Source organism: Anguilla anguilla, chromosome 11, assembly GCF_013347855.1.
Source record: "Anguilla anguilla isolate fAngAng1 chromosome 11, fAngAng1.pri, whole genome shotgun sequence".
Taxonomy (NCBI): Eukaryota; Metazoa; Chordata; class Actinopteri; order Anguilliformes; family Anguillidae; genus Anguilla; species Anguilla anguilla.
In genome coordinates this window covers 10,607,302-10,633,524 of record NC_049211.1, presented here as the reverse complement: position 1 = coordinate 10,633,524, position 26,223 = coordinate 10,607,302, and the positions used below count along the sequence as shown (strand labels likewise).

The following is a 26,223-nucleotide window of genomic DNA, read 5'->3' as shown; positions in this document are numbered from 1 at the left end:
ACACACACACACACACACATACATACATACATACATACATACACACACACACACACACACAAACACATGGCTAAGTGCTTCATATTCCTTTTTGTGGAAACAGTGGTCATCTAATAGAGTAGATTGTTCTCAGAACTCAAAATTAAAGAGCAGGACTTACTAGTCACTGTGTTAGTTTAAGGTTCCTGTCTGTTTTTTCTATAGCTGTACAAGCGCATGTCTTGGTGTGAAGTTACCTTATAGCATTGAAAAAGGAAAGCAAATGCAAATGCTGAACTGTTTTACGGTAGTACTCTAAGCTTGATCATTGTTTTAAAACGTATGTGGTTAAGGTGAAGAATGACTCATTATTTCGCTATGGTGACTATCCAGTTTGACTGTCTCATTGTACAGACATAGCAAGCATGTTGTGATGTTATGTTGTGAATGCATAGTATCCTAATATGTGAGTACAAAATGTTTTGCTTACAATATCTAATATGCATAATGGCCAGAGTGCCACTGTAGTACATTAGCAGGTATCTACCTCAGTGAAGTGCATGGTTTCAAAGGTAATAAAGTGGGCCTAACGCTCCAAATGGCACTAAATTTATATTCATTCAGGGTTGAGGCCATTAACAGAATAACAAGAAAACAGTATGACCACAGAGAAATGGTAACAGCAACGATAGGTACTAAAGCTTCTCCCAAAGGCAAAAATGAACATAAGTTGTTCTGATTGTAAGTTGGAGTGGAATTACTTTGACATGGTTCAGTGTAGACAAATGTAGCATTGCTTGTTAAAGATTCAAGAATACTGTCTGTTTGGTCAAAGGGCCAATCTACATGTTACAAACTCCAGCTACGATTTTGCTCGTAATCTTTAGATCATGTGCCATCTGTTTCCAGTTTGTCTCTGCAAATTATGTGAGATGTCATGCAGTGGCGGTCCACGCGGAAAGACAGAACGCCTGTGAAGTATTTTGTTTACTGGGAGACTCAGCCGTTGTAAATTAATTTTAAAAAATTTGATAGAAGCCTTGCAATCAGCAGCTCGAGCACGTTCCAGTCTGAGCGTGCTCAGTTCTCATCCTTTACACTGCTCACGTCTCACGTGGTGCTTGAGGTGAGAGCGGGGAAGAGGGGAAATGCGTGAGTGATGAAACCAACGGCCGAGAGCATGGGGGGGGGGGGGGGGGGGGGGGGAGAATAAGAGAGAGAGGATGAGGCAGCAAGAGAGGGAAAGACAACGAGAGTGAGAGAGAGGGCAAGAGAGGGAGACAGAGAGAGAGAGAGAGCAAGAGAAAGAGATGGAATAAAAGAGAGAAAGAATGAGGCAGCAAGAGAGGGAGAGAGGACAAGAGACAGGGAGAGAGAATAAGAGAGAGAGAGAGTGAGGGGGGAGGGGGGTGGGGGAGAACTCCAGCGACCAATCCAAACAGGCCGGTGTGTCAGATGACTAGCCATGGTTATACTACTCGTTACACAGAGCGTGTGCGCATGGTTCAGGACCACACAGGGCTGTTGTTTCCAGTGTGTGCACTGTAGGTGATTATGGCAATACATCAAGCCTGACAGGCGGCATAGGCGATATCACAGTACTCCCCCCTGCTTGCCTTTTTATGACAGATTATCAGGCCGGAACTCCACAACCAGTTGCGTCTTGGCACACCTGGGTAAATCGGTTATAGATTTTTGTTTTTTTTTAATGTGCAAAACTGTAGCAAGGAATAAGTCTCTTGGCACAGCAGTGTCAGTCTGTGGTGATTTTTTTTACCACCATAATACAGTACAGGTGAAAGGTCTTTTTGTTTAGTTCAAAGCATACCTGAGGCCTTATAAAGAACTTGTGTTCTCAATGTTTGTCATGTGAAAGCAAGCAATCCTCACATTGCACTGCTGCAATTTGAATCATAAATATTTTGGCAAGGCAATACTTTTTCAGTGTTTTCTTTCAATAATTTTGGACAGTGAAAAGACAGACAGATACGTTTCCATGTTTCTCCAGCTTCCTTTTGCATTGTGATTGTTTTGCAGAACCGACACACCGACCTGTTTTTACAGGCTTCATATGTTTTTAGCAACAGAGCGGTTAGTCATTTCCTTATTACGAAAACGAAAAGATTTAAAACGACAGAGACCAATTCAGACCGCATTCGTCCAGTCTGCCAGTGTCGTGTGGAGCTACAGTACAGCTGAAAGACAGAGGAAACGTGTATCAGTGCGTTTGCTGTGGCTATATAAACGCGTCTCGCTTTATGCCGTCAATAAAGAGAACAGACGTTATTCAACACGTCACAGCAGAAGGCCGCTGCCAGAGGAGGAGACCGGCAGTCTAATTAAGGAAAGGAGCCTTGTGCACATGTGCAGAAGGTGGCGCCACCGTGAGCTGACCTCTGTCAGGGACGCATCTCATTTGTTAAGTCATTTGATTAGGCGAGCGCCGGAGTGCGCCGGCAGGAAGTGGTTGCCGGGCTCGGAAGTGGTGGAACATCTGTGACTCATGAATGGCGCGGGAGCGTCAAGAGGGAGCTGATTATGACAGCTGACAGCTGAGCGGCGAAGGTTGCGCAGGGAGAAAGTCCTCCCCTTCCTCCGGTGCTCGTGGCTGTGTGTTCTGGGCGAGATTGGTGTTGTTTTGTGGATAGATTGTTGAGCGCATTTTGTGTCTGTTGTCTGTTTTGACCTGTTTCTCTCTGTCCGCCAGGATCATGCGCCCCGATGATGCCAACATTGTTGGCAACGTCCACGGCGGGACCATACTGAAGATGATCGAGGAGGCGGGGGGCATCATCACTACACGCCACTGCAACAGCCGGCAAGGGGTAAAATACACATGCATGCATGCAAACATGCACGCGAACACGCACACACATGCACACATACATAAAGCTCACACACACACAGAAACATGCACATTCACATAAAGGTCACACAGACACACGCACATGTACATATACATAAAGCTCACACTCACACACAGACACAAAAACATGCACATTCACATAAAGGTCACATAGACACACGCACATGTACATATACATAAAGCTCACACTCACACACAGACGCACAAAAACATGCACACTCACAAAGATCACACAGACACAGACACACGCACATGCGCACTCACATAAAGCTCACACTCACAAACACACAGACGCACACATATTAAAGAGTCAAGTGTTTGTGAGTGTGTGTACACACAGACACACATCTTATGTCTGCATTATAAATACACTCACACATCCTGTATTTATTTTTACACATTCACATATAAACACACACACAAATAACACACACTCCTCTCCTCGGTCAGAAGACACACTCACCACAAGCACAGGCTAAGCCCAATCATGCATCTGCAAGTTTTTCTCTAGCAAGCTTATGCACAAACTTACACACAGAGTGAGTTTCTGTTTGTCTATCCCATGCACAGGAGAGCGCTATCTCCAAACACAGCCCTGCAGGACGGCAGGTAATAGTAAAATGGCCACTGTTAGTTCTGTTACTGTAGGGTACTGTAGATCCCACATCAGAACTTAGTGTCCTGAGGTCTCCGCACTGTGTTTGTTCATTATTACTAGCTCAGTTGGTTTATTCCCATTTCCCTTCGCATTGATGACAAAAGACATACTGATGTGACAAAAGCATCTTGGTGTTTTTCACAATATGATCACTTAATCATGCCCTCTACAGTTGACTGGCTATATAATCCCTCCCATTCATTACCTTGCCCGTATATATGTGGTGTTAAATAAAAAAATAGTTCAGATTACCTTCCAGAATAGACTGGAGGCTGAGTAACATCAATGAATTTTTGAGAGTTTCTGCAAACAAATGGTTTCTTGGTCTTCATTGCAGTGTCAAGACACATATCAGATGATAGTGGTAAAAGAGAATGATGCAATTTTCCTATCTCAAAGGCAATACACATATATCTCTTTATGGCAATATGAAAAAATGGTTCACTCTATAATATTACATTGCAGGGCCTGCTGTGTTAAGGCTATCCACTAGATGGTGCCATAGTCATAATGGATTTTTTTTTTGCCATCTCAACCCAGTGTGTTTAAAATCTTTTCAGATTCTTGACTTTTCTGTAGCCTTATTTCACCAGAGCAAGTAAACCAGTTGTAACTGTCATTTGTTCAATGCTTGACCTGCTTAGGAATCTATTCAGATATACTGCAGTGTGCCTTAAGAACATTCATAAGCGACAGTCTAGTCTGCTGCTATAGTGGATTTTAAAGGATCTCCAGCTGGCATCAGTCTAAAAAGCTGGACTCCTGTACACATTCTTATGCTATCATAGCAGGGCATAAGGAATGTACTACCATTTTTTGGGGGCATGTGAAGCCAGGGGCATGCCCAAACTTTGAGAGCAGGACTGACGGGTGGGGCGCTCTCCTGTCCCACAGGAACGCTGTGTGGCCGCGCTGGCCCGAGTGGAGCGGACCGACTTCCTGCACCCCATGTTCATAGGTGAGGTGGCGCACGTCAGCGCCGAAATCACCTACACCTCCAAGCGATCCGTGGAGGTGCAGGTCAACGTGCTCGCCGAGAACATCCTGACAGGTGAGTGGAGACCGTGCGGGCTGTCAGTCAGGACACCGAGGTCACGCCCTCGGGATTTTTATTCATGTCTGTCTCCGAAGCCTATGTTTCATTTCACTCTTTAGCGAGAGCATCAGTTACAATTTGTTTAAGAGGGGAATGAATGGTCTTTCATATTTTTTCAAATTACGTCTCATCTAGAAGCATATTTGCAGCATTCACACCTTGAAATGCATCCTCCATTAAATGACTAATTTAAAGGGAAAAAAGGGGCCTAACCCCCCACTCCACCTCAGCTCACCCCACCCCATCCCAGCTGAGTCTCTTAATCTTGGTATTTTTTAGGTCCTGGCTACGCACCTGAGCACACCCTGGTTTTTTTCAGTGATGTTTCACAAAATTATATCACAGTTGCATTAGCGGTAAAATACATTTACTATACCGTTACCCGGGTTAACCAGAAAAATACATATAATAATGAAGAGAAGACATGATGTTATTTAGTGCACTCTCCATCCAAGCCACAAGATGGTGCACTTTTTCAGATTAAAAGAAAAGAACTAATTAGGAGAAATGTGGACTGGCTGCTTCAAAGCACTTCACACAGTTGACTGATAAAGAGATGCCTCTTGTAGAATTTCAGGAATGGGCTTCTATTGAGAATAAGTAGTATTGGCCAATTATAGGGCTGGAAATTGTCACAAGTGTCCCATTGCCAGTGTATATCAGACATTTGTGGATACAACTTATTTTTTAACAACAATCTGCTGTCTGACTAATGTTGTGCATAATTCAGAAACACATGTAAGGTTAAGATTTGCTAATGTAGCTAGTTATTTGAAGGAGATTATCGTAAATTAGCTTGCTAGTGGTCTATATATTTGCTAGCCTAGTGGGCTGCCTTCTAGACCTCCCTTCAGCCTACTATAGTGGAGCTCTTGACTGTACGGCAGTGAGTCTCATATTTGGTACATATAAACAGCACTGTTTACGCCACAAAATTGATGCCTCTGGACGAGCGAGTTCTACATGCACTGATGCATATTTTTTCATAGTTAATGTCCAGCAGCGGCACCACTAAACAGCTATAGGTTCAGTCTCTCCTGTAGAGACTCTACAATCTCGACTGTCTGGCATCAAATTTGGACTAAACCAGTGTCGACTGTGGCCAGCAACCCCACAGGGTGACACATAACTGACTCTGACAAGCACTGATGGAAGGGTTTCAGTCTGTTTCACACCAGCGACCCCTGCTGGTCGATCAGACGTCTGCATGTTCACCTGTAGCTCTGTGCTTGTAGCCTATTCCTCCAGCTCACGCCTGAGCAAGCCCAGCTGGTGAAGTGCAGTGTGAAACACACTGGCGCCTGAAGTGTGCTCATGAGGAGAGCGCACGCTGGTCTGCTCTCTCTCAAATCGAACAGCAGAGGATGCCATGAGCGTCACAGCATGAGCAGGGTTGGGCATTACAAACTGAGGGAAAAAGGGAAAAAAATAAAAGGCCACATTGTACCAAAAAGAAAAAAATCAAGCTTGAGAAAAAGTAACCACAGAACCTCCAACCTCCAAAATACTGACTAAATAAAGCATTTGTCTTTTCTGTATGTAGTGAGATTCCGGTAAATCACAACACGTAGGCTATTTGTGTACAGAAGTGTCATTAGCATTAACTATAAGACAAAAGGCCTTTCCAGGATTGGCCATCCCACAATGTTTCAGGCAAAGAGCAGGAAGTAGCACATAATTCAGCCATCATAACCTCAATAACCTTCACCAAACAAACTCTCAACTCCACTACCATGACGTCCCCCACTGCTGAGGGGTAATGCCACGCCCTCGATGCAGCCAGGAGAGTACAATCTATCCCTGCGTTGAGCAACGGTCTGTCCGCTCCTTATGACACCAACAAAATGCTTTTTGCGCTTAAAGTGGGCCAGAGGTGACTGTGACTCCCAGGCGGCTGAGATAACTGCGCCGTCCTCTCTGTGGCTGACTGCACCTGAAGTACGCTCGCCGTGTTGCCATGACTGCAGGGCACCGGCATCACGCTGATAAAGACGGAGAGTAAACAGTATCGGGGAGGGGGGGGGGGGGGGGTTGCCGGGGCAGTTCAGCAGCGGGGCACATGGTGAAATGCTGAGATTGCAGCACACCCCCTCTGGGGCCGGCTTATCTTCAGCCCTGCGAGTGGGAGGGCCGGGTGAGGAAATGCCCATCCCCAGATCGGAGTGACGCGCACCCCCCGGCAGACAGACTCACCTGACTGATTATCAGCCAGCCGCTCTGACAGCGGCAATAAACACGTTACCGCCATAACCGCCAGTAATGGGCGGTGCCAGCGCCGTGGCAACCCAGATCAGCGCAGGGTCATTTGGCGGTGTGGGAACTCTGTGACGTTTGCCGCGAATGCGTGTGTAAGGGCCCCTTATCACCACAGTGCTGTTGTCGTGGGAGGATTTGACGACAGCCCGGTTGGACTCACAATCCCAGAATTCAAGGGTTATGGGTCAGATTCCTGGGCCCAATTGTAGAGCTGTCTCCTGTCCTAGGCTGCTGCTGAAAGGAACCCCCACACATATTCCCACTGCACTTAGCAGTGTACGTGAGCAAGGCAAGCCACAAGCAATGCTTCTTTTCATACACCCAGCTCAGTGCCTCAGAGTCCTCATGCACTGTAATGTGTGGACCAGCTGGGGTTTTCTTTGCTTTTTTATCAGCTGTTTCCTGACATTTTTTCCCTTAAAATGGAAAATGTCCAACTGCAACTGAAACTCTGTCCCTGCGACACCCTACATCAGTTCTTGAAGAGATGGCAGACTACACACACCATTGTGTGTTCAGCAGAAGTCTGTACTCAACACACCAGTGTGTGTTCAGCACAGGTCTGTACTCAACACACCGGTGTGTTTAAGCACAGGTTTGTACTGCACCACAGCGCTTGGTGCCAGGGGACTGTGCTTCCTTCTCATTCAGCTGCTGCAGACAGACTGCAGGCCCCCAAGTGACCAGAGGGGGTCGCCATTGCGTGACGAGGCTGGGATTACCTTTCCAAATTCAGCCCTTTATCCCTGGCATCTGACCGAATAAAGAGGGAGCACCTCGACGACTGAACTCCTCTGCCCCAGGGTAAAGCTACGGCCGGCCAGCTAAGCATCGCCCCAGGAGAATTCTGGGTACTGCTGGACGTGGGCTGGTCCAGACTGTGGCGCATGTCACAGCACTGTGGAGCTCCATTCATTAATTCTTCAGCTCCATTCACCACCAGAGGCTGACACACTCAATTTCTGATGTGGAATTTAAAAATAGCACAGGGGACCCACCTCTGTCTCTTCCCCTCCGTTGCCCCCTCCACCCACCCTTCCTGCCCCTACCTTCACCTGGCGATCTCTCACCTTCCCCAGGGTCCGCCGGTGGCTTCTAAATAACCAATATAGGCACGGGGAGGGGAAAAGGGGCGAAGTCAGAAATAAAGAGGGGGACAAGCAATGCTGAAACAAAGGAAGTATCCGCTGGCGACTGTTGCCACAGCAACTGCTTTTTCATGTGGCAGAAACGGGGCCGGCGTGCGGGGGCAGAGCGGGGAGATGACAGCACAGCTCATGGGCTCAGCAGGCACAGAGCAACACGCCCCCCCCTCCCACCCACCCCCAGGGTTCACACGGCTGGGAGGGGCTGACCTTTGATGCTGGGAAGCCCGTGATGTCACAGGCTGTTAGGGGTCGGGAGGGGAGGGGCGGGGAGGGGGCACAAACCGTTTTCCCTCAAGAGCTGTTAATGTGCAGGCGTGGGTAGGGGGTGCGTGGAGTGGTAGAATACATACGGTACATGTGTTGCATTTAAATGCCAGCATTCAAAATTGGTCCAACCTCCATTTATTTTCATGAATAACACTGGTAAGGGGCAGTGTATGAAATGTGTACTTTTTGTACATTCATTCAAGTGCACTTAGCCACTTTTAGTGCATGGGCAATTTAGTCAAACAAGACTGCAGTTTTTCTAGAATTAAACATTATACTTGATTTATTCAGAATTTTAGGGGTAAACTAATCAATTAATGTAGTTGTTTCTGAATTTAGTCTCTAATATTTGTGGCATTTAATACTGAGAATGAATTTTTTAATGCAATAATGAACATGAGATCAAAAACACAAATTCAAAAGAGCAAGCTATTTTGGCTATGCCAAGCAAAAGCCATTTTAAATGCTAACCACATAACTTTAAACACGTTACGGGTTGGAGCATTACACAAAATGTAATGTATCAGGTATTTGGTGGAAATCTTAGATTAGGATGCATTTAATCATGATTAAGGAGTTCCCATTTTTTGGGAGGTCATATGGACATGTGCAGTAGCTTGCGCCTGGGCAAGATGATTAGCATTGGCACCCCATCAGCTGAAACGGGTTGATGCATACTGTACCAGAGTGGTTGTTCTTCTGTTGGACGTTGTAGCCCCGACTCACATTTTATGCCATGCCCAATAAACAGCTGGCATCTTTGTTTCACCTTAATATGAGTTGCTTGCCTCTCATCTGTGTCCAGCATTTACAGTGAAGCAGGCCGACAATGAGAATGAGATTGGACCGGCAATCACCATTATGCTGGCATAATTGAATGTTCATTTACAATCAGTGCTGCGATGAGAGAGGACAATGTAAACAAACAGCATGTTTATTGCTGCGTAACCAGTCAGATGCAACGTATCAGTGTCAGTCGCTACGAGAAATCTCATTTTCACTGGCTGGCCAGAGCCTTCTTGGCTGGCTAGACTTCCAGCACCGTGTCTCGCTTTGGCAAAAAAACAAAAAAGGACGACAAAAAAACCCAAAAATGATTACAGCTGCAGATTAATCTGGGAAGGTTTCCTTTGATTTGATTGCACTGCACACACCGTTCACTTGTATCCCAGTTAGCCCACATGCTTTACCTCGCTGTGACATTTACCAAAGCTTATCTCAGCTAAAGAACGCAGCTTGAGCTGAGAGTGTGTGGCACAGTTCCTAAGGCGGCCAACTGTCAACCCGTAGTCTGGCCTGGGGTTCGATTCCCTGCCATTTCTGTACCGTGGACCCACCTCTGTCTCTTCCCCCTGCCTCCATAAAGTGCCTAAATACATAAGGAGGGCAGGCCATCACATGACCCGATTCCTCTCATTGTGGAGGACTAGTCTTTGATGTGCGCTAGATGGAACATTTATCGTTTCAGCGCAAAGGATTGGAAAGTTCTGGAACTGGAAAATGACCCATTATTCTGACTGGCTGGAGACCAGAGTGAGCGATGGAGAGCAGAGCTGGGGGCGGGGTTTAAAGGTAATGACTAGCCCTGATTGGTCACTATGTTGGGCTTCTGTGAAACACAGTGTGAGTGGGTCATGTGACTTCACTGTGAGCACTGCTTGGGGCTTGATTGGAGACACATCTCACAAAGTGAGACTCTCAGCTTGTCACTAAAGTTATACATCCATCTCAAAGTGTGCACATGCATATATATTTCATGCATGCTTGTATGTGTGCGAGTTTGGGAGAAAGAGTTGTCGTGTTGTGTAGGTTTGTATGTGCAAGGCTGTGTATGTGTATGTCTGTGTACATATCTCTGTGCATGTGTATGGTTGTGCAGGTATATCTGTGGGTATATGTATGTGTATAAGTATGGCTGTGTGTATGTGTATATGTCTCTGTACACATCTCTGTGTATGTGTATGTCTGTGTGTGTGGGTGTGTGTGTATGTGTATGGCTGTAGGTGTGTGTATGTCTGTGTATATATCTCTGAGCATGTGCATGGCTGTGCATGTGTATCTTTGTGTATGCGTGTATGTGTATGGCTGTACGTGTGTCTATGCGTGCATGTCTCTGCACAGTGCACATAACGCAGCTCTGGCTCTGCGCTGCGCAGTGTAGCTGTGCTGGCGTTTCCCCTTTAAAGGGCCCTGTGGAGCCCAGGGGGAGAGAAGATAATGGAAGCAGACATTATTTGCTTCTGTCACATTGTGTTAGTGTCACCAGTCACACACAGCAGGGCACTGGGCTGCAGACACATAGCAGTACCTGAATGGACGTCCTGTGTGCTCCTGAGCCTCTGTCCCCTCTGTCACTCACACCGACTCTCTCACAAGCATCAACGATTCAGTCTTCTGATGAACCGGCGACATTACAACCATCTCCCTTCACCTTCACTTACAGTACACACTCACTCACAAACGCACACATACTGTACACGTATATACGGGCAAACATGCACGTGTGCGCACACATGCAAACACGCGCATGCAAACACACGCTCACACACACAGACACGCACACGGACTCACGTGTGCGCGCACACACACACACTTGCATTCTTACATGCGCTCACACACACAGACACGCACAGGGACGCACAGGGACACACATGCACGCACATGCGCGCACACACACGCACATTCACATGCAGATGCACACTCCCATCATCTGAGCTGCTGCCCCCCTCTGCTCCGCCACGCAGAGATCTCCATAAATAAAACAGTCTATTGGCCTCCCTCAAAGTGCTACCGGTGACAGCTGAATTTGTTACATAACAGTGGCTGTTTTTTTCCGGTTCTTCAGCGATATCGCAACTGTGAAGACCAAAGAGAGCGACTTGCTTCAGCTACTTAGATTGAAACGGTTCCATGAATTAAGGACAGCACATTTTTCTAAGAACCGGGGTTAATTTCAGTCTGTTGAACAGGGTCTTACTCATAACGCATAAGCAAAAAAAAAAAAAGATTCCAGAAGTCGGATTTCCAGGCCTTTGCATGCTTGTCCTCCATCCCCCTCCCCCCCCTCCCCAAAGGAAGCAGGGGGTCTGTGAGTTGTGGGGGGCGGAGCTGCTGGCGGTCACATGACGCCTCTCCCAGGTTACACACACTGACAGTCAGACCGCATCTCGTCAGCGGCGTCTCAGTCACGCACCCTGGGGGGGCCCGGGCCCCGTGTGCACAGGCCGTGATGATCGGTCCCGCGGGGCCGACCGAGCCGACCCGTGCGTTCCCTGCGCTGCTCCGTGTAGCCGGGGCGGGGCTGGGGGCGAGCGGGGGGGGGGGACGGGGGGTTTGAGGGCAGGGAGACGGTGGCCCCGCCAGCGACGCAGCGTGCAGTGAATCGGTTTTCGGGGCCAGGCTCATAATAAGGCCCGTCTGCATTGAGCACAGTGCTGCTTCTCAGACCTCGTAAAAACACACACAGTTCTGGCTCTGTGTGTATATGTGTGTGTGCGTGTGTGCATGTATTTGTGTGTGTGTGTGTGTGTGTGTGTGGGAGGGAGAAAGAGAGAGAGCAAAATCCTCTGTTCTGATAATTCAGGGTATTTATAGAGCTTTGGTCCCTACTGCTTCATTTGGACAGTTGGACCAAATTAAGTATAGATGCTGCAACACACAATTGGCTTCCTTTCTTTTGAAGAAGTAATGATTTTTAAAAAAGAATCCAACTTCCACACTTCTATCACTGTGCCTGCGGCACAAAGAAATCAAGAGAAATCAAGAGGACTGCCTTTCTGTCTGTCTGTCTGTCTGTCTTTTTCTTTGGAAAGAGCAGCCATCTGGGGACCAGTCCCCTGCTGGTTTCAAATTAAGTGCTACTCCTGGACAAGGAGCAGTTAAAAAAACTGTGAAGAATTTAATCAACATGAGGGGGCATGAGGGGTAATTTACCCCTGAAGCTAAATTTATGTTGACTGGCTTGCTCATGTTATGCCAAGCAGCACCTTGCCGACTAAAATTTAATTTCTTTCTCTGAAATGGCCGACATTGCATTACACTGGGCACTGGGGTTGCTGCCAGTCCACTGAACCGAACTTCCTCGGGACCGCCTCCTTCCCATCTAAACAGGACCCTGTAAACGTGTCCAGACCTCATGACTAAACCGCCTTCTTGGCAGCTCTGAATTCTGCAATCTGCTAAATGACGGAGAAGTTGCATTAACTCCTCATGATAATTGGCTAGCTCACCACTCGAGCACTCTAAATTATATGCCAGTGAATATTTTGCCACTGTGCTTGATTTGCTTCAAATTACAGAGATTGTGCAGATTGCTGCTGATCCACTTAATTAGGAGACGTATTTGGACTGACGAGGCACAGGTATGGGTAGGCAGGATTTGCCCCCTCCAGAAAGTTCAAAGCCCCTCTGTACTACACCTGGCTTTATCTCAAAAAAACAGTGGACTATGGAAACTGTCATGGTCCAACTGTGAAACGAACAACTTATAAAAGTATGAACGGGCAGATGGGGTCAGCGATCTTGCTTCGAGTTTGAAACATTTTCCTTTAACGCAGAAGTGGAACAGTATTTACATTAAAATGATCATTTTAATTATTTAAGATATTTTCATACACACTTTCAGAGTTAACACAGAGTGAAAGAAGCAACACGCATCTTCTTTTGGAGCTTGTTCGGCATCCAAATATTAATATTAGTGGGATAAACAATTCACCTTGAAGAGAATGTACACTGTTAACTGTCACCACTGTGGATAGGTCTGAAAATAGAGTTAGCTTAAATACACATAACATCCATCAAGACAAGAGGCCTGGATTTAAATTTCTATCAAAATCTTGAAAATTGTGATTTTGGAAACGGTTCAAATCTGATATGCTTGTTGTAGTTTATGCTTGTATATCCTCGATTAATCAATTCAAAGCCGAACGAAAGTAGAAGAGACACAGAAATGCCTCGTCTGTTCTCGTCGTACTGCCAAGACGCCGAGCATCTTATTAGCGTTTAGCTAGCGTCCTCCTGGAAACTCATGATTTGCAATGTGTTTGACATTGCTTGCCAGTGTAAACGGGTTTTGTCGGCAAGGGGAAGCTCCTGAAACATATTCATCTCGCGTCGTGGCATTTTATTTCCGTCCCCGACAGTGTCTAAACATCCGCCGGGCGCTATTTTTAGAGCGTCGATCTCTGAGCACCGAAGACACGTAAACGCTCACCTCCTTGCGCCGAAGTTTCTGAATAATGTGCTGTAGGAACCAATTAGCGAACCTGCTCTCGCCACGGCGCATGGCGCATGCCAGATTCCCCGCACGGTTGGCATGGCAACTGGCCTGTCAGGGCGGTTTTTAGCTGGGTGTAAAATGCAAATGCTATTCCCAAAAGCGGTCTGTCACAGTCGCTCTCATTCACAGCTGCTCCTGTGCGTTTTTATACCTTGTTATTTGCATTGTTTGAAATGCATCCATTCTGGGAGGAAAAACACACAGTGATGATTTATTTCCTTATTTACTGCCTGCTCTCGGTCAGAGCATTTGGTAAACGGTGCTGTTGGAGCCCTGTGGTTCATATAAACGGCATCGTTGTGTTCAGGGGACAGTCTCACTGAACAGCCTCAGAGGGGTCTGGACCAGAACCCCGGCCTCACCTTCAGTGTTTGGCGTTGACCCCGCCATCTTGTTTCAGAGTCAGGGCAAATGGCACATATGACCCCCCCCCCCCGAGTCCCTCTTTGCTCCAATCAGATCCAGGCACCGTGTCCGTGCCCCCAGCAGGTCAGATCTGTAATTACTTCATTAACCTGCACCTCTGAGAAGCTCGTCACCTGAAGCGGGAGGAATGGCCCCTAGGTTTAACTTCCTAAAAGAGCTGGGACTCCTTTTTTTGTGACCGCAGACCTCGGTGGGGTGCTGGGAGTTATTCACGTCGCTCAAAACCCATCCCTGCCAAAAATAGTGCGGGCTGCAGTTCACAAAGGGGGGAAGGGCATCGTTAAGAAAGCCGGACCGTCTCCATGACAACCCTATTGTGTTCCCACCTCTCGCCAAAAGACATCACTTGCTGTATCGTGCATACAGTGGCCTTACCTTGCCTGCTTCAGAATGAACGTACAAGTGGAGGGAGTTTTATGGTGATTAGCAGGTGAAGATGCCTCTGGTGTGGTACAATGCATCCCTACAGCAGCACTTTGCAGAAAGCCCAGATACGGAGCGTTTGATTAGTGCCTGTTGGTTAACTAAGCTATGCGAAAAATGCACTTTCCATTCATCCATGGGTGCTAAAAGCACATTTTCTTAGAGGTAATTATGCACTGTTTGTCAGCGTGTTATGTGAATAAGCTGTGGACACTGATTTTATGTTAAGGGAAAATTTCAGGCTAGAACACTTACGTCGTTAGTAAACATGTAGCAGCGATGTGCAACTCATTCCAGTGTTTTTTATCTGAAACGTGTAATATATTTTACTTAATCGCTGTTCACAATTTTTCACTTGCTATCCTGTCAGACTTTTCCTGGATCTGCTCCGGTAATTTTTTTACCCAAAACTACTTTTGCAACCCCCTTTCTGTGAGGGGAGGAAGCTTACACAGCCAGCTAGATTGACACTGACTTTAGCTAGCTAGCTAGTACTATTTAGCTAAAAGGCTATAAGCAAAGTGTAAGAGTGTGGCCACGCCCCCAATCCTCTGAAGTCATGCTGTTGCATTCTGGACTATTGAGGCTGGTAGTACAGCAAAAAGCAGTTTGTCCTCTAGATAAATTATTGGCCTATTGCTGAAAGTTGACTGGCGGGGATTCAAGGCAGAATCCCTGACCTGTTTTCACTAATAAGCTGAAATGAATATCTGGTACTTGGTGCTATAGTTGGTGCTATAGCGAATTAAAGACGCACTCTCATATTAAACTGCACTGTGCCTGCTGTGGCAATATCACCGTGTGAACTCGAGCTTAACAGCAGAAAAGTGAAATAATACACAAAACAGGAAAATATGGCATGGGGCTCGTTTCACATTACCAGTATGCAAATTCTAACAACGTCAAAGTGTTGAGTTTTTGTTTATTCTTTATTTGACCAGAAATCCAAGTGGTATATTTATAATATTTTATAAGGGAAACTGACCATCAGGGCAGAACAATAAATACATTTAACAACTATACAATAACTGACCTAAATGATACACAAAATATCATTACATATCACTACATCACCATATCAGCATGTGATGTCACCTCTTACAGAGCTGTCACCTCAGAAAGCTCTGTGTCAAATTCTTTAATTATTTTTGTGTCTACAGGAGTGTTAGTTTCAAATGCAGACATCACTTCCTCAAACCTTTTGATGGATTTTATGCACTTTTTCAGTATTTCATTTTTGTACTCTAGCATTTCAATTTTGTACTCCAGCGTAAACTGGATTGAAAGAAAACTTTCAAGTTATCTCAAGATATTATGCATTACTTCAAAAATGTGATCAAATTATACTGATTTTATTTTAAGTCTGACTGATGGTGTTTATTTATTTATTTATTTACCTGATTTTGTGAGGATGTAGTATTTCTGGCCTTGTTAGGATGCTGTAAGGATGGTCAGATCTCAGTTGCGTTCCTGCCTAGCCAGCTGCTGATACTGGTTCCATTTCACAGGTGCCAAAAAGGTGACCAACAAGGCGACGCTGTGGTACGTTCCCTTCTCCCTCCAGAACACCGACAAAATCACCGAAGTCCCTCCAATCGAGGTAGGCCAGCCATTACACCTCAGCAGCTCTTTCAGTTTCAACAGTGATGAGGGCTAACGAGGAGGGTGATGTGTGCCAGAGAGGAAACAGCAAAGTGAAACGATGATTGCAAATGGCCGCTGCTTTTTCGAGTTGCTCATTTTCATTGCTTTTACGATGCGGCCGCTTTGTGTTGAAACAATAAGACAAAGGGAACAACAGTAACAGTGAGTAATAATGACTGCTTTGTGGTGTTGCCAATTGCTCCGCTTTTCTTTTCTGTTCCTCTGTTCATTTTGGCCATTTGTCTTTTTTATTTAATTTATATTGCATATATGTAGGTTTGCCTTCACAAAAAATATTTTTAGTGCATTTCAGTCACTGAGGGAGGTCCATAGCTGTGGATCAGTCTTGCTATACTCCTGCCACTTTCTTGAATTTTTAGGAATGAGGGAATTTGAGTTTAGTAAAGAGGGAATCAGAGTTTAGTGAGCAGGGAATCACAGTTTAGTAAAAAGGGAATGAAAGTTAAGACTGGCACCGGTCACGGTGGTGTCGGGATTGCCTGTGCCGCAGTTTGGCTTGATGGCGAGACGGCAAGCTAACCGACTCTCGATCTGAGAAGAGTACGAGCAAATCACCACGGGAACACATAATGGCACGTCGCACAGTCTCTTAATCAGCAAAAGCCGTCGCCATTATCCTCCTTGTCCTATCCCAACAGCCACTCAGCTCGATATGTTATGGAGCCCGCAATTGCTTTGTACGCCAGGGACAGCCACGCACGCGTTTCCTGTGTAATTATGTCACTACGTCTACGGCTTTGAATAAGCAGTTCACAAACGCCTGGTTCTCTGGGGGCGATTAACTGCAGAACATTGAACCCGTAAGGCCCCACCCACGGGGAGCGTTTATGGTCTCTAAGCGTACCCCAAAATTGACAGTTGAAAAATTGAAAAATGCCTGCCACAATCAATGCTGTGCAAGTTTACACTATTAAAAAGTAATACAGATGTTTTTATTTTTTTATTTTGCTCTTTGCTTTTGTATTTTCACACAAATGAGTCACAGTGTGGACTTAAGCAGCGGGAATAGCCATGTCACACAGCAATGTCTATTTGCAATTACTGCTTCTGCATTTTCTCACGTCATTTTTGGAACAGATAAGCCTCCATAGGGCTAAATTGCCTTCACAAGGACATCAGGAAAGCTTAAGGGGCTTAGGTTTTGATTCAATCAATATTTGCCAATGACTTTGACTCACAAATTAATTCAAGTGATATTTTTTGTCCTCACAAGCAGTTTGGTAATTTATGAATCACCAAACTGACCGTACTTATACTCAGTTTGGTGATTTATGAATCCTTGTGCTAGTCCAGAGCTTTCAAACAGCCCAGACCAATTACTTTTAGCACAGGTATGTACTGGAATGCCAATACGCTGTAAATATGCTGATGTACATGGACAGGCATTTTGACCACATGACATCACCATAAAAAGAAAGGGCTTGGCTGGCGGGCTAAGAGTAATGTTTCCACTGGATACAAAAAACATTCAGACTGAATAAATATAGTCAGCAAAGCGAGCTTTCGGTTCAAATTAGACTGTTTGTGTGAATGTCACGTTTTGAAGAACGAAAGTAAATATGGTCAGTTGCAGGCAGTGGAGGAAATGATAATGCATGCAGTACCATAATAATGTTTGCTTAGCATAAGCCCTGCACATGATTGCCTTTTTCAATAAACTGCAGATCGATACAGGTGGGAGTCACGTCTGAATGTCCTAAATTTACACTGGCACAACCATACTGGCTTGGCATCAGTTGCCATGGTAACAGAAGAGAACCTCTGTGTAGTATGAAGCGATAGAGTCTGGCTTGGCAGATGGGTGTGCTGTGGCTTGCAGGTAAACAGAAAAAAAAAAGAATTTTGCTAACCACTCCGCATTTGTCTTTAAGTTGGGGTCCAGTTTAACATGTTTTACATATATGGCTAATTAACGCCCAAATTCGTACTTCATTAGCAGGAGAAAAATGCTAATGCATGAGGCATGCATGTTGCATGCAGTGGCGGCTCATACACAGATATGGGTTCTTTGACTCATACGCATGTCGTTGACCTTCATTGCGCAAGCTGTATGTGAAACATTTTGCTTTATTTATTTTCCTGGGAGAATTTACTGGTGATCCCCATGGATCTGGAGTATCACAGTTCTGTAGTCCCAGTAGTCCACCGTTGTCACCAAACAATTATTATTAAACAAAAACCAACTTACTCACTTTCATTTGATCGTTAAAGTTAATGTACAGGTGTTTAATACAGGCCAAAGACTATTTAGAATGGGTGGAAAGGGCAAACGGGGCCACCTGTGAAACTGAAAACTTGAAGATCAAATGGGAACATGGAAACGGTCCAAGCACGAACAGCACGATTCAGACAGAGGACAGATTTGACGAGGCACACTGAACTCCACGCTGCAGCTGCTCAGTGGAATGCATCACTAGCATCTACCTGAGGGCAAGGCCTTTTTTTCACAGACCATCTGTCCCATATTTTTCAGCTCAGTCTCCACCAAGACAATAATCTTCCACTGGGAAGAAATATAAATTTTTTACTTAAAAGAAAACGTTTTGGAGCAGCTCATTCTGCAGTGGCCTCCGGCAAGCAGAATCACGATAAGAGAAGGGATGAGAGCCGTTTCCCTTCCTGAGCTCCATCATCATGTGACCCACTATTCACGAATGGTCTCCTGTGAATTAAACCAAATTAGCTCCTGAATTTAAATAGCTTGCCCTCCCAAGCTGGCCTCTGTAGTCACCTATTTGCATGGACTCTCCGAGCATTGCTTGTTGAAGACAGAGCCCAGGCTTGAACCAGCAACTATGGGACCGGCCTGGACTCACGGCTAATTTAAACCCCTTTCAGACTCACTGAGTGCCTGCTTCACCGTGTGCGTCGCGTAGCAGCTTCCACTGGAGCATGCTGGGTAATTCACGGTGAGGACTTCACAGCGTGAGCAATGATGCCGGGCTGGGAGTTTTAGTGAAGAGTCCAGAGACACGAGCCCCTGCCCAGGCCGCCTGAACTGGGCCTCACCCTGTTAATGCACTTTCCCTCACTGCAGGCAAAGCCGTGTATTACATTAAATTACCTTACATTACGCTACATCACACTCCATTGCATTACATTACATTACATTACATTACATTACAGGTGTTTAGCAGGAGCTTTCATCCAGAATGACCTACTTACTGCTGAAATGTAATGTTTTAAAAAATCAAGATTTTAATTTTAATGTCTTTGGTTCAATGTGCGCAAATGTAAATGGCTGACACGAGGAGGACCAGAACACACAGAAAAAAAAACATTTTGGTTGAAAACGGGCAAATCTTATCTTGGCGCAGGCCAGTGCCGAAGAGCCCTTTGTGTGGGATGGTCCTTATTAACACCATTCACAGCTGCTGCGATGGGCGTTTTGGCCGTACGGAAGAATACATCACGGGCGACAGATCCTCACGTTCGGGACGGTTCAGACGTCACTGCTTCCTCTGGGGAAGGGTCATCAGCCACTGAGGATGTTCGTTAGCTACCCGCCTTGGCGCACGGTCCCCTGGTTACCTGCATAACTCACCAAGGGGCCCCCCTTCGCTCGCCTAACGAACACAGCTGCGGATGCAGGAAGTGTGGAGCGAGGCCCAGGGCCCTGGGAGGCTCCTGCAGGGCACGTGCCGAACGGCACACAGACAGGAAGCTGTCTCTCCACTCAGGGGCCAGTGGAGGGCAATGCAGCCCTGGCCTGACACGGAGGGGACGTAAAGGAGAATGATTTGCCTCTTTGTTCGGCAGCAGAAAAGCGATTTGAAACAAGACAGCCCTCTCCCCACCCCCCCACCCACCCCCCACCCCTTCCAGCTGAATCCATTTTAAGCTTCGGCTGATTATGCATCGGGAAGAGAGACGCTGATGTCGTGTGTCGTCATGGTGATTTTGCTCCCCGGTTGAGGTTTTTGTGCCATGTTATTTTAAATCAGAAATAGCACGGTCGAGCTTTGAAAAAGATTATGGTGAGAGCGCTGGGGTTCACAGCGCTCGCCTGGTGCTGCTGTGTCCTGAAAAGGTTTCGGCTGTTTCAGCCCCAGCTAGTGTGAAGCAACCGGCAGAGACAGATATCACATGCAGTGTTTCAAAGATGATTAATGTCTTTTCACCTCACAGCGAAGGCCAAAAAAGCAAATGAGCGGAATTACTGGAGCATGTAGAGCTCTTTGAAATGAAAAACGCAGCGCAGGGTCTTTAAAGCTCAACATTCGGGCAGCGTGATATCAGTGTGGCCCATTCATTAATGACGAGTATTCAGAAAAACTTGAAAGAAGCAAAAATCAGGGTCTCCTGTGCAGAATCAGTTCTCGCTGAGTAACAATCCCCATATTACGGGATTGAATCCGGACCGTGCTATTCCCTATTCCCGACTGTGGCCAAAGCCGTGATGGGTTCATGCACCAATCACTAATCCCCGAATCATCGTGTGAAAGCCAATCACAGGACTGTGCAGCTCAGCTGGAAAAGTGCAGAAATAGCAGAACGGAAAGCACAGGTACACTAGTCTGTGCCTTCCCAGGATGAGGCAGAACATTGCAGAAATAGGATAGGTTAGTATGATGGACACTGTAAATTGGGAGAAAAAAGGGAAAAGCCTTTCTCCATGTAATGGCTGTCACTGTTATTCTGTTAACAGGCTGCCCTGAAAAGCAAGAAAATAGCCTTTCTCCTAAAAGTATGAACTGCTAGACCCCCACCCTCACATCCCCACCCCACAATGCTATAACAATTTAATATTCACAAACAGGAGGCTGATAGAATCAGACAGGAACAGTCCCTGATACGCATATTCTCCGTAAGCACTGTAGACCGAGGTGCTCTCCCTGCCATAAAAGGCGGTAGAAAGAATCGGACCGGCTTAATGGATGGGCTATCAAAAAGGTTTATGACTTCCTGTCTGGAGGAACCACGTGCCGCATGAATCACGCACTGCACTGGTCCCTGCGACCAGAGGGGGTTCTGTTCATTAATCAAAGCCTGGCAGCAATCAGTTCGGATGTGCGTGTGAGTCACACTGCAAATACCGGGCATCAGCGCCAGAGCTGCACTTCAGTGTGCCTGGTGTCAGAACAACCCAGCTTGTGTTCGGTTACACCGCTCTCTACACTTGCACCCTTGTGTCCTCATCGTGCAGTGTGTACATGCAGTGTCCTTAATAAGTGTCCTTATCCAGAGCAACTCGCATTGGTTTACCACATTGGTGTATCGCGCACATGTTGGCAGTGTGTGTCGGTCTCATATGACCATGTCATGTTTCCACACGGATCGTCGGAAGAATGTTTTCAAACATCTTGGTCTGATTGCAAACTGGAAAATAGTGTGTCATCAGGCATATGGATACTGAACGACTTTTCAAAGGTAGAAAGTTCTAGGGCCAGATCTGTAATTTCACCCGAAAACATAACTGGAAAGGCACCATTTCCTTTCAGTTAAAAGACATGACTTTCGAAAGCAGGATTTACCTTAGGGGGGTCCATGACATCTCTGCACATAAGTCTTACCATAGAGTATCCATCAGCCCAGCAAAGACAGCCATTCAACCACAGCCCTGTTTCCCACATGGAACCATGGGAATCTGGAGGGAATGAGAGGATATTAATGTTAATATTATCAATATTAATTATACAGTATGACAGGAAAATACATTTTAATTAAAACTGTGGGTTTGAGGAGTGAATTTCCCTTTGCTTTTGGGCAAGACGGAGCTCAGAAATGTGGAGTGCAACCCCAAAAATATTGTGAGTTAGAAAAAGTGGCCTCTGCACATTGACCTGTTTCGCATACAGAACTACTCAGTCCAAGCCGAGACTCTCAAACGGTCCTCACGGGTAATACTGAATATGGAAGCAAGGAATGTGCGGTGTGTGAATATACAGTGTGCCCGTCGCTGTCCCATCAGCTGCAAGAAGACGCAGAGTGGAGGTGTGGATGTGAGGCTCTATTTTTAGGTTGTACTGAAGGTGTTCTGCACCTTCAGGTGGAAAGACCTGTTTAATCATTTGCATTTTTGGTCCAGTAAAGAGTGCTGTAATGGTATTTATGCACACATCAAATATGGAGGAATCCCTGAAAATAAGGCTTGTGTGGAGCAGGCGGTACACAGAGCTGGTTTAACGGTCTGAGGGTGTGCAGGCACTTGTAGGCCCAGGTGAATAAACACAGCTGCCTGTGAGACAGGAGTCTCTTCTCTTCCCAGAGCGGCAGTTTGCATGACCCCATATATCTCCTGTCATAACATCATCAGCTCTAAATTACACTCACGCACATACAGTACTGTGCTGTCTGGAGCAGAGGGTACTGCTCTCCCTCTGCTCTTTCTCCATGTGTATCTCGCAGCTGCACTGTACAGAGCTGGATTTGGGCCACTGTGGCCAGGGCAGGAAATTGCACATTATGGGGTTCTCCTGTGTAACCCCACTGGAAGCACCCACACGCACGCACGCTCGCACGCACGCACGCACGCACGCAGGCACACTGCAGTGCATAGACACAGTAGTAAAACGGGCTGATTTTAACTGCCTTTCTGAGTTTGGAAGTTCCGGATTTAGATCGTAATGACGTGCGGCATGCAAGGCATTGGGATTTCCACTGCAAAAATGTAGCGTTCTTAAAATTGCTACTGAGCTCTTCTTGATTCGGTCACTTATCTAAGCACAGAAGCGGTGTCCTGTGTGTGTCTAAGGCTCTCCATAGTCAGGCAGGTTACTTAGCCGGGATAGCAAACACGTTTACATCATTCATGAGATCTGCCATGATGATAATTATAACCTTACTGATATGTGGCTGACGTAAAAGCTCTTTTTGGATCTGCATATGATTCAGACTTCATTTAACATTACATTACATTACAGGCATTTGGCAGACGCTCTTATCCAGAGCAACGTACAACAACATTTAACTTTGTACTTTTCCAATCAGGGCAGTTTCACATGGAAAATGGCTTATTTTTTTCCATAATTTTTATTTATTTTTTTATTTTTATTTTTTTGAGGCAGCACAATCATGCTCAGGTTGATTGAAGATTTTAGGGACTAAAACTGTTAAAGACCCTTAGCCTCTTGACTAAGATGGCTTCCACAGCACTCTATATTGCCAGGGTCTACATCCTGCTTGAATGGACAGCTTCATGTTGCATAAAACCCCATTAATGTCAGGGTTCATACTTTTATTTTCCTCCAAGGATGATGTTAAGAGACACAGCTGAATAAAGCTGTGCTGTGAACACGGACCCCTGGTCTCTGTTACCTCTTGAGGGGAGATGTGCTCTTTGGAAATAAAAAAAGATTCAGTTTTCCCATTTTACAATTCCCCCAAAAGTGAGGGGTAAAAACCAAGAAAGGCAAAGCGACCAGTGAAGCAGATAGCCTGTTACTCGCAATAGCGTGTTCAGTTGCTCAGTACATTAGGTAAGTTATGCAGTACTTTTTTTTTGATAGATGGGCGTGAGAAAAATAGATTTTGATGCTCTGCGGAACGTAGAAATCATTTGTATTCAAACCAGGACTCAATGTGGGCACATTCAGATTATGCAGTTACCTTCCAATTTCAATGATAAGTAGCAATGAAACTGGAAAAGGGATGATGAAGGCTTTTCAATCCAATTATTTTTCAGCAGGCGTAATCAAGGATTTTAGCCAAACATCTTTATTTCAATAAAAGAAGATTTGTCTTGAATGGTTGGGGAGCCAATGAAAGTTAGTGGTGTATCTCTGTTACATTACAGAAGATAAATTATACTCAGCGCTAATGAGTACTATTACATTTCAGCATATGCTGTTATCCAGAGTAGTGCTAGGTTTTTAAGAAAGCATGCAATCCATTTATAGAGCCATACATTTACTGAAGCACTTCAGGTCAAGTACCTTGCTTAAGAATTCAACAGTAGGTCCCCAACCTGGGAATCAAACCCACAACCAGGGAGTTGCAAGCCCAGTTTCCCTACCATTACACAACACTGCCTCATGCATAGACCATATTGCTTTTAACATACACATGATGGGACCCACTTCCACAGCCTTCCCTTTTTACTGGGAAAACTTGAAAGATCTAGATACAGTGGCCTGGGCAGAGGAAAGAATATAATTCAGTAGCTATTGTCAACACTGATAAGAGGATTGCTGCAAAAAGCACAGTTGAATCCTTTCACCCATTAGATTATAAATAGGCCTTCTGTGCCTTGGCGATTTCACACTTTTGTATTCCAGAGTACATCGCACCATCCGTATACCAGCTGATGTTCTCCACTTTTGTAAGGGGCTCTGGATGAGATTGTGTGTTAAGAGATCGTAACGTAATGTTTTGTAATGGCCTCTTTTTAATCCCACTCTGGGCTGTCACACATCCTCCCCTCCGTGCTCTGCGTTGCTCACACACTCTGGCCATCTCACGACGGCGAATTTAAAGCTGTCTCCAGGACACAGGCGCAGGGCGTCCTGCCCTGCTCCCTGCACTACTGCTGCCGAGGGTACTGTACCACGCTGCGGAACGTCAGCGTTACCTCATGTGTTACAGTGAATAATGCCCCCCTTGGCAACATAATGCTCCTGTGCAGGTTCTTGCAATTCCAGGGCAGTGTGTTTCTTTGTCCAATTAACTTTTTTTCCTTTTGGTCGCGTAGCTTTATCTTCCTCTGTGGGTTCTCTGGGTAACGGAGCAGTGTTTTAATGTCTAACAACTCTTTTGTGGTGTGCAGCTCTCCATCTAATGAAGGACCATACAGTCATAGTAATAATAAAATATAATTATGAGCTTTTTTGTAATCCCACTTTGTCTGTAATTCACATCACAGTTTGCATTGACAAAGTTTCAGAGAAATATTGAGTTCAGCTCAGTTCAGTTCAGTTGAAAGTTGACATAAGTTCAGTTTTGCTTGGATTGTGCTTTTTAGAGAGACACTGTGACTGAAATGTCGAGAAATATAGAAAAATAATGGCGAGTGGCAGCGATGTGCCTTATACTGACGAGTGTGTGTATGTGTGTGTGTGTGTGTGTGTGTGTGGTCCAGTATTCCAGCCCGGAGCAGGAGGAAGAGGGGAGGAAACGGTATGAGGCACAAAAGCTGGACCGTTTGGAGACCAAGGGGAGGAATGGGGAGGTGGTCATGCCCGTCCCGACCCCAGGTAAACCTTTCACTCTGAATGCAGGCTGCGATTCAGTCAAAAGCTGTCCTGAATTATAATTACATCTAAATGCAAGTGTTTTTCATCACAAACACAAATTGGGCATTTCATTTCATAATTCTACTAATTTTTTATTGTGAATGAAGAGTGCTCCTGCATTTAATCCTGTCTCTTCCTTCCATGTAATAGCCATATTGATTATTCACTGTCTTAGTAATTTGGGGATTTATGCCCGGTCTTGATTGTAATGGAAATTTGGTCTGAGTGGTTTCTGATTAAATAAAGGATAATAAATTAATTGTTTAGTGAACTTTAACTGTGAGTAAAAAGTTAAGGTCAGTTTTGATTCAATCCAAGAATTATTCAGCAGTTACAGTTTTTAAGTGAGTTTATCAATTTCACAAATACATTAATAAAGGTTGGGAATATCATAAACATCCCCACACGATACTGTTGATTATTTGCATGTGTAAAATTGCCATAAAATGCCATTTATATAGAAGGTGAATCAATGGGGCAGATTGGGGTTATAACTACTAATGTAATGTAAAACGCATTGATAAAAATAATCTTTAATGGTAGAAATGTGATTTTCAAAACAAATCTTTTCTCCTATTGATTTTTCCTTTCTTTCACTTTGCCGGCTACTCAGACAGACACACTAAAGGTACGTGCTCCACATTTGTACGATGAACAAGTTGTGCTGGGCTTCAGCGAAAATGGAAAAAATCTGAATTTTAAGGACAGACACACAAAAAAAAAACTGCTCAACAAGTAGACAGGGTACTGCTGGGAAATAATATATGCTGGTAGTGTAAAGCGATAAAGCAGAAATTGTTTACCTATTTGCATAAAGGCAATCGATCAAGTTTTAAACAAGCAAAAAGTAGTAATAACATTCAAACTGCATAAATTACAGCTATGCCTGTTGTACAGAAGTACCCCTGAGGTTTCTACTTCTACTAATTACACGGCGCTATCCATTAAGGTGGGGGGCAGCGGTGATGGATCAACTGTGGTACAATTACCT

At 45.3% G+C, this 26,223-nt stretch overlaps 2 protein-coding genes across 6 annotated transcripts in view; one reads left to right on the top strand and one right to left on the bottom strand.

Moving 5' to 3' along the window:
- The window catches only part of espn (espin), a 109,278-nt gene extending 87,644 nt beyond the window's left edge, over window positions 1–21,634 (bottom strand). The window contains exon 1 of the mRNA XM_035382804.1: window positions 21,537–21,634. Coding sequence (XP_035238695.1) covers window positions 21,537–21,578 — 42 coding nt within the window. The 5' untranslated portion in view covers window positions 21,579–21,634. The remainder of the gene's footprint in view (window positions 1–21,536) is intronic.
- acot7 (acyl-CoA thioesterase 7) overlaps window positions 1–26,223 on the top strand; it is an 83,043-nt gene that overhangs the window by 6,611 nt on the left and 50,209 nt on the right. For 3 of the 5 annotated variants that reach the window (XM_035382808.1, XM_035382806.1, XM_035382810.1), the window contains exons 2-6: window positions 2,687–2,804; window positions 4,398–4,554; window positions 15,906–15,997; window positions 25,079–25,193; window positions 25,846–25,860. In XM_035382808.1, the coding sequence (XP_035238699.1) occupies window positions 2,687–2,804; window positions 4,398–4,554; window positions 15,906–15,997; window positions 25,079–25,193; window positions 25,846–25,860 (497 nt within the window). The remainder of the gene's footprint in view (window positions 1–2,686; window positions 2,805–4,397; window positions 4,555–15,905; window positions 15,998–25,078; window positions 25,194–25,845; window positions 25,861–26,223) is intronic. The other 2 variants (XM_035382809.1, XM_035382807.1) reach the window with 1 other exon arrangement.